This window comes from Electrona antarctica, assembly GCF_951216825.1.
Source record: "Electrona antarctica genome assembly, chromosome: 5".
In the NCBI taxonomy this organism is placed as follows: domain Eukaryota; kingdom Metazoa; phylum Chordata; class Actinopteri; order Myctophiformes; family Myctophidae; genus Electrona; species Electrona antarctica.
The window spans coordinates 59651202-59660725 of record NC_136810.1 but is presented as its reverse complement, the minus strand read 5'-3'; the positions used below and the strand labels follow the sequence as shown (position 1 = coordinate 59660725).

Genomic DNA, 9524 nt, shown 5'->3' with positions numbered 1-9524 from the left:
TTGGTGCATAAATAAAATCCACTCTGCTCTGAAGATGGTTTGTTCTGGAAATGATAAAACTTTTATTATTAGCAACACTATTGGGAATGAGCTCATTGTATTTGATGCAATAATAATCTACATCCACAAGTGAGAAGTGTAATGTGCACACAACAACTACACATACTCATCATCATCTGCCTCCGACGACCAAGGAGACCCTGGAGTCTCGAGAGGTCTAGAGACTGGGAGTTCATCATCAACTATAGAGATGCGAGGAGAGACTGGGAGTTCATTGTCTACTACAATTAGGGGAGACGATGAGGCCAGAGAGGACCGACTCTGTGTTGGACTGGAAGGAGGAATTTCGGTGGGGGGGGCAGAGTGGGCTCTACCTCCATGTGGGAAATCCATTCCTAACACAAATGAGCAATGTTTGAGAGTTAAGACATGTTTAAGTTGCACTATTTATTAAAATATTCAATTATTGGTTAGCTTTCAACCAATCAATAAAGGCAGAAAAGCCAAAAAAAGATATACGTACCTCCACATCCACCGAAGACCAAAGGACATACATTGTGGTGTTCGTTTGGATCCCCTGGTCTGCAATGGAACCCCCCAAAGTGCTGTCAATGGGTGGACAACCAGCCTCCTGCACCTTAAAGAGTTCACTGGCTGCCTCCTCCTGTCCAACAAAGTCAAACGGAACCTGGAATATGAAAGCACCAATATAGGTACAGTGACTTCTTAGTCTCATTTTGTGCACGTTTTAACAAAACATCAAAAGAGCAAGCCATTACCTGGATTGGCTCTGAAGCGATGAATTTCCCAATCTTCATGGAACCATCAGCATATTTAAATTTTAAGGTTAGACCATCTGATGGCTCCTCGCGGTCAGCCAGTCTCTGAGATCTTTCCTTAATGGCCTAAAATGTACAAAAATATGTCACCGTTACTGTAATAGTGCAAAGAGTGCAAAAAATTAAAGCGAAAAAAGCTCTAGCATATAACCAACCATTCTACGTCATTCCTCTAAATCCTCAAGGGCACGTTCTCTTCTCTCCTGCAATTAGAAAAATACAAAACGAAAAGTCTAATTATAGCTTATAAACGGTGCCAACACAAACATTAAACGCCATTAACAATAAAGAGACAATATGACGTAATGATGCACATTATGACGTAAATGTTCTCTTCATTGTCAAGACAAACAATAAACCTGTATATAGGAGGGGCTGGCGCTCCTCAAAAATATGGAGATGAGAGGTTTCTGCCTCTATCTCTTATTTTATACACTAACAGACTATGTTGCCTTTCACTGACGACTACAATAACTTGTATTAGTCTGCCTGTCTGCCTGCCTGCCTGCCTGCCTGTCTGCCTGCCTGCCTGCCTGCCTGCCTGCCTGCCTGCCTGTCTGCCTGCCTGCCTGCCTGCCTGCCTGCCTTGCCTGTCTGTGCCACAATGATGCAATCTGCCTTTAAAAGGTCTCAAGATGGAAACCACACTACCAAAACACGCATTAGACACTTTATGTGTTGGTGGCTTGGCCTCTGTGTGTGTGTGTGTGTGTGTGTGTGTGTGTGTGTGTGTGTGTGTGTGTGTGTGTGTGTGCGTGCGTGTGTGCGTGCGTGCGTGCGTGCGTGCGAGCGTGCGTGCGTAGGGGCGTGTGCGTCCGTCCCTGCCTGCCTGCGTCGGGCCAAGTAAGTAAGTAAGTAAGTAGTAGAATAGAATAGAATAGAATAGAATAGAATAGAATAGAATAGAATAGAATAGATATTGCCAGTGCAATTTCCCTGCTCCTCACAAGGCAGGCAAGCACAGACAGACAGGCAGGCAAACTCTAATACAGTGTTTCTCAAAGTGGGTGCCACAACGCTAGGGTCTATAAATCAACTATTTGTGATTCAGGAGTGAAAGGATTCAGGATTGACAGCCCCTGCATACATCCATACGAAAAGCTTGAATTATCCTCTCTCTATCTGCAAAGTGTTTGTTCAATAATAATCCACCGTAGACATGTTATGAGCTACTTCCTGTCAAGACATTTGTTGCAGGTGATTTTTTTCCCCCTAGGTGTTGGAGTTTGGATGCGCTCGTTGGACCCCCGCAGCATACCACCTGTTTCAAATTTTCACATAATACAGGAGGCAGCAGGACGTTGATTTGTTGAAAGCGAGCGCTTCCAAACTACAACACTGCAAGGAATGTATTGACAAGAAGTAGCTCATAACACTTTGCAGAGAGAAAGAGGATAATTCAAGCTTTTCAGACAGGCATGTAGGCAGGCAGGCAGGCAGTATAGGCAGGCAGGCAGGCAGGCAGGCAGGCAGACAGACAGACAGACAGACAGACAGACAGACAGACAGACAGACAGACAGACAGGATGTTTTGGTGGCTTGGAGAGGAGAAGAGAGGGTGGTGCTGGGTATTTGTGCGTGACGACTAGTGCATTTAATGCACAAGTCGTCACGACACACACAACACGCATGTGCGTGTGCACACACACACACACAAACACACACGTGTACACACACACACACACACACACACACACACACACACACACACACACACACACAGATAAAAGTCAACAGTAGGAAGGTTCGCAGCAACAGAACAGTGAATGGAACGCGGCGTGAGGAGACAGAGCTCAAGGTTAGACTTCTAGTTTTGTATTTTTTCTTCGTTTTTTTACTCCTTTTTTAATGTACTGTTAACTTTTGACTACATGGAGTTTGTTTAAAAAGCTTTTGAGATGTTATGGGGAAACATTCAAAGTTGAGAAAAATTGCTGTCCTATAATTTTGGGAGACATGGCCAAAGTATTTCCAGGGGTCCCCAGCCAAAAATGTTGAGAACCCCTGCCTTACAGGTCTGTAACTCTGAGAGTGTAACAAATGGAACCAAATGGACTCTTACAGGTCTGTAACTCTGAGAGTGTAACACATGGAACCAAATGGACCCTTACAGGTCTGTAACCCTGAGAGTGTAACAAATGGAACCAACTTAATACAGTTTGAGAAGCCCTGATGTGTCAGCCTATACTTTACAATCTTTCCGAAACACTTTCCAAAGCATTTTCCTTCTTTGTTTTAAAATTTTAGGAGGTGTGGCCACATTGTGTGTCGGTTCCCATTGGACCGGTTTTCATGGACTCCTCCTCCTCCTCATTAGGCCCCTCCCCGTCTGCAGGCTCCAACGCCACCCGGTGTGCCGAGCACATTCTGAGCTATGGTCCGGCGGAGAAGGTACTACTTTAACCATTAGCATTAGCACATCCTGAGCTACGGCCCAGTGGAGAATGTAATTAATACAGTGAACTTTAAGACATGAGGACCAAGGACTGACAATATAATGCAGAATTTCCAGGAATAGAAAGCCGGCGGATTCTAGCTTTGATTCCCCATCTATGATGTCACTGGTAGGCGGGGTTTCTGAACTGCCCACCCTCTTCCTCCTACAATTTTCAATATAGGTATTGTAGCATCTGACCCAAACCAAGACACACGAGAGAGGTTACAAGTATGCTTTGCATAAAGGGTTCACCTATCCGTCGGGTCGGAGACAGGTGAGAGGCGTCCTTTGATATCTCCTTTCCTAAAGTGATTGCCTCGGTTCCTTATTCGTTCCTTGTTTTGCACTCCTGGCGCACATATTACTTGCCAGGCCTTTAGCAAATGACAATATGAGGAGGGATGTTTGAGTTCTCACTTACCGCCAGCGCTAGCCCATGCAGCTCGATGAGAGGACAGAACAGGAGTGAGAGAGCGGCCCTCAGGTTTGTATGTGTCCGGTCGGCTCCTCAGCTGTGACAGGTCAGGTTGATGTAGGACGTGATTAGGGAGATAACGAGAGTCAATAACCGCACCCAACAGTGACCACTGCTCTCCGCCTCCCTCTGTCTGTCTCTCTCTGCTGCGGTGGCTCTTACCTGGCTGGCGGCCTCCCAGTGAGACTCCACAGTATTTATCAGATGCTCTTAATCCAGAGCAATTTACACTAAGCAAGAACAAAAACATGGTAATACATGAAATACATAGAAATAGCCATCTAGGATCACAAGTAAGCTAAAAACCTAATAGTGGAATATCTAATGAAACTATGTCTACATAAACTGAATTACAGAAGTTGAGCCTTTGCATACACCTGTAAGGTCGTCGAGGAAGGGGCAAGGTCTATGGGATAAGATGGAGTCTGAAGAGGTGGGTTTTCAGCCTACGGCGGAAGATTGGGAGTGAGGCTGCAGTTCTGATCGACGGGTGTGTCCTATACCGTTCCACAGGTGCTGCTGGGCGCGGTTCTCTCCTGACCCTGTGAGGACAGACCCACTACAAGTACCACTACCACTACTACTACTACTACTACTACTAGTACTACTGCTGCTACTACTAGTACTACTAGTACTACTAGTCTACTACTGCTGCTACTACTACTACTAGTACTACTACTACTACTAGTAGTAGTACTACTACCACTACTACTACTACTACTACTACTAGTAGTAGTAGTACTACTACTACTTCTAGTACTACTACTACTACTACTAATAGTAGTACTACTACTACTACTAATAGTAGTACTACTACTACTACTACTACTAGTACTACTACTACTACTACTACTGCTACTACTACCTCTCCTATCGTTCTACAGGTGCTGCTGGGCGTGGTTCTCTCCCTCCTCACCCTCTCCACGGCGTGTGGTAACCTGCTGGTGGTGACGTCGGTGTGCGTGGTCAAGAAGCTGCGGCAGCCGTCCAACTACCTGGTGGTGTCTCTGGCGCTGGCTGACCTCTCCGTGGCGCTGTGCGTCATGCCGTTCGTCAGCGTCACTGACCTGACGGGCGGACGCTGGCTGTTCGGACGACCGTTCTGCAACGTGTTCATCGCCATGGACGTCATGTGCTGCACCGCCTCCATCATGACGCTCTGCGTCATCAGCGTCGACAGGTGTGTCCTCGTTTCACCCCATCCCTCTCTCCGTGACACTCTGCGTCGTCAGCATTGACAGGTGCGTCGTCAGCATTGACAGGTGTGTCATCAGCATTGACAGGTGTGTCATCAGCATTGACAGGTGTGTCATCAGCATTGACAGGTGTGGCCTCGTTTGTCTCAAGTTACGAAACCTGCCTAGGTGTGACATCATCTGTAAGCAGGTTTGGTCCTTTAACACTTGCATGACAGAAGTAAGGCCAGCTACCACACAAGCTGAACTCAGGTCAAAAATACCTTTTTTTTCCTGTGATGTTATTGGCTACTCTACAGATGCTTTGACACCTATACCAGTGACATCATCGGTGGTAGGCAGGTTTGGTCCTTTAAACCTGCCTACCAGTGACATCATCAGAAGCAGGTTTGGTCCTTTCAAACAAGATGGTGCAGGCAATTACAACTAATTTCCTGCCAAAGACGAGATTCCTCGTCATATTCTGCTACAGCTCACATTGGCAATGACTCTCTCAGGTACCTGGGCCTGTCTGTCTGCCTGCCTGCCTGTCTCTCTCTCAGGTACCTGGGTGTCCCGAACCTGTCTGTCTGCCTGTCTCTCTCAGGTACCTGGGTATCACCAAGCCGCTGACGTACCCAGTTCGTCAGAGTGGGCGGGGCATGTCCAGGATGATGGTGTGTGTGTGGCTGTTGTCAGCGTCAATCACCCTCCCCCCGCTGTTCGGCTGGGCTCACAATGTCAATGATGGACAGGTATACAAGTACATTTATCAAGTACATTTACTCACAATGTCAACAATGGACATACATTTTACATACAAGTACATTTACTCAAGTACCGCACTTAAGTACACATTTATTACTGCTGGGTCGTTATCGGCGTTAACGTGCTTGCGTTAACGCAATATTCTCAAAGTTGGGTCTGGGAGCTGTGCCAGGAGGCGGGCCGTGCGTGCGTGCGTGCGTGCGCGAGCGTGCGCGCGCGCGTGTGAGAGGAGGAGCACTGACTGGCGACTGAACGGAGTGCAGTGAGAGTCCCTCTCACATCTCACAGAACAGCAACACGTTAAAGTTCTACTTACTAAAAGAAAGAGGCAGCGATGGAGCCATAAGTCCATATCCTGTGCTGGGACATAAAATTGCGCTAAATACTGTTATCCATGACGGAGGCAGGGCAGGCTGCTGCCTCCTGTGCTAAGCTAATTTAGCTAAAGCATCATCCATGTATCACAACAAAAACAAAGCTTTGACGGTTGCCACATTTCCTGACTTTGAGAGAGAAACAAGCAACCAGGTCTATGAGAATGTTAACAGGCCAGATCAAGTCAGAAAATCCGAAAAAGTCAGAAAATAAAGTAAATAAGCAACTATAGTGCTGACTGTCAAACATCATTGTCACAGATTAACAAGTCCAAAGTAGCTTATAATGACATTATGACACAGGTATTAATAGGCTAGTTTTATTGTGAATCTTCATAATTTAAATCTTCAAAGTGAGATATATTTTATAACTGTTAGCACAATCATATCTTAAATTATATATTTTATGACTGTTATCACGGTCATCATTAATAAACAATTTAAACACATCTTTTCATTACCAATTATCATAGGGCTCCTGGTCTAATGGGCCACATGGCCTGAGAAACCAGTTCTCAAGCACTGACTTCTCGTCATTATTTAGGAAGCGCACACATATATTGAATGCCTTCGGCAGAGTTCAAATGAGCCATTTTAATCTAGATTAATCTAGATTAACTCCAGGATTGCAGTGAGATTAATCTAAATTAAAAAAATGAATCTATGCCCACCACTAACATTTATATATAATTTATTTTATTTATTATCCACCAGGTGTGTCTAATCAGTCAGGAGCTGTGTGTTCCCTCTAACAGGTGTGTCTAATCAGTCAGGACCTGTGTGTTCCCTCTAACAGGTGTGTTTAATCAGCCAGGACCTGTGTGTTCCCTCTAACAGGTGTGTCTAATCAGTCAGGACCTGGGTTACACAGTCTACTCCACAGCCGTAGCATTCTACATCCCGACGTCCGTCATGCTGTTCATGTACCAACGCATCTACAGCGCTGCCAAGCGCAGCGCCGCCAAGCACACCATCTTCAGCGGCTTCCCCCGAGAGGAGGCGCGGCTGGAGAGAGGAGGAGGAGGTAGGGGTGAGGTGGAGGAGGAGACGCCACCGCTAGGAGGAGGAGGAGGTCATCAGGGAGAGACGATGGAGGAGGAGGAGGAGAACCCGGGCTGTGTGTCTGGAGCTTTGAAGCAGCAACACCACCTCCCTTACTCCCAGAATCACCTCCCACACTCCCAAGCCCACCGACACCAACTTCCGCCCCCGCAGACCAACCAAGACCATCTCCAACGCCCCCAGAACCAGCTCCGTCACCCCCAGAACCACCACCACCACCAGCACCAGCATCATCGCGTGCGTCCACGCAGGCGTCAGAGGAACCAGTCGGTCTTCAGGCGGGAGCAGAAGGCGGCGGCCACGCTGGGCGTGGTGGTCGGAGCATTCACCGTCTGCTGGCTGCCGTTCTTCGTGGTGTCTGCGGCGCGGCCCTTCGTCTGCGGCGTGGAGTGCAGCTGCGTGCCGCTGTGGCTGGAGAGGACGCTGCTGTGGCTGGGCTATGCCAACTCGCTCATCAACCCGCTGGTCTACGCCGTCTTCAACAGGTATTTAACACATTGACTGCGGCTGACAGGATTCAATTCCCACACAGAAGCTACACAAAGTATTTGATGAAAACAAAAACAGAACAGAAATAAACAAAAAAAATACATCACATATAAGTTATTCATATATGTCCCAAGCTTTCTCTATATATTCTGATAATGCAAATATCTTATGTTCAAAAATCAATTTCAGTCGCTCTGCGTCACTTAACCACATCAGATCTATATTTTTACATCTGTTAAATAACTTTTGACGTAGCTCATGATACAACAGGCAATAGAAAAGAAAATTGAACTCATTCTCAATATCATTCACAATAGGTGCAAATACGTTCTTCTTCTGTAACTCCTCTATACCTCCCAGTCTCAAGGTGCAGGGGCAAGATCACAGAACGAAGTTGGGCACATAGAGATCTTTGTCTTTTGGATAATGGGGCACAAACGTACTTTTCACTAGCATAACAGCTTTTTATTGTAACAAATCAGCTTTGGTTTGTATAATATGTCCTGTGACCATTTGTTCTGATATAAACTATAAAGTGTGTCTTTAACCATGGAGATGTTTACAATACTGTTATTTAGAAAACCAAAGCCACCATGCTGCCTCTCCACCTTATCTCACACGGCTCCCAGCCTATGTCTCCTGTTATTGCCAATACAGGCGCAAAGTTATGCACTACCAGAAAATACCTTATGGCCCTATTCTAAACCATTTGTCCCTTAAGTTCATATTCATGTTTGAGCCCCATATTCCCGCCATATAGTCCATGAAAGGGCAGACACACGTGTGAAACAGTTTGGAGTCGGCAGCATATCCACAAATCACATAAAACACCTTCCTTTCTCCAACAGGGACCTGCGCTCCACCTACAGCAACCTGATGCGCTGTCGCTATCGCAACATCAACCGCAAGCTGTCCGCCGCCGGCATGCACGAAGCTCTGAGGCTGGTGGAGAGACACGATCCTCTGAGGCTGGTGGAGAGACCTTCTATAGACACCATGGAGGAGGCTCTGAGGCTGGTGGAGAGACCTTCTATAGACACAGACACCATGGAGGAGGCTCTGGGACTGGTGGAGAGGCCAGAGTCACTTCTATAAACACAGACATGCCGGCCTGATCTCACCAAAACACGGTGAAATAACACGTATTGACAAATTCCGTACATAAAACGTACACATTACACTAGAGCCCTGCATGCGCGGGAGTGATTTATTAATCCCGTTCCCGCCCACTCCCGTTGAATTTCAGACCAATCTCGCCCGCTCCCGCAATGATTTCATTTTTGACCGCCTGTCCGCCGCTCCCGAGTTGCTCACAGTCACAGATCGATGGGAAGCGACTGGACATATATTTTAGGTATAAGCCTATTATGCTATATTATATTATATTATATTGTGTCACAGACACTGCGCAGCACTGCTCACATGAAGGGTGAGCAGTCATAATTATTTTAGCTTAAAGGTTAAAGGACCACTTCACCACTTTTCAACCTATCTTCATATAATACGGGTCCTCACTAATAATCATGAAAAAACCGCACAATTCTTTTCTACTCGGTCTGTGTCTCATAGGAGGGCTGTGGGCAGTTCAGAAACCGTCTTCCAGTGACATCATCGATGGGGAATCCAAGCTAATAGAAACTGCAGGCTTTCTAGTCCTGAAAAGTTGCAATGCGAAAATGGAAGCCATCGTTCTCACGGTAATGAAAATCTAAACATTTTTGCAAATAAATATTGTTTAAAAAAAAATCTGCCTAATGATGATGTCACTGGAAGACGGTTTCTAAACTGCCCACAGCCCTCCTATGAGACACAGATCGTGCCATTTTATCATGATTATTAGTGAGGACCTAGTATATGAAGAAGTGGTGAAGTGGTCCTTTAAGGATGATTACATTTTTATTTTTC

The 9524-nt window shown here is 46.1% G+C and overlaps 1 protein-coding gene across 1 annotated transcript; it reads left to right on the top strand.

The window, feature by feature from the left end:
• Positions 1–3131: 3131 nt before the first annotated feature.
• On the top strand, positions 3132–9012 carry LOC306924079 (5-hydroxytryptamine receptor 7-like; the record flags this gene model as incomplete). The annotated part of the gene is made up of 6 exons (XM_079502420.1): positions 3132–3230; positions 4636–4931; positions 5534–5681; positions 6906–7103; positions 7359–7615; positions 8468–9012. 6 exons carry the CDS (start codon positions 3132–3134, stop codon positions 8712–8714), a joined length of 1245 nt encoding a protein of 414 aa, XP_079358546.1. The 3' UTR covers positions 8715–9012.
• Positions 9013–9524: the final 512 nt, after the last annotated feature.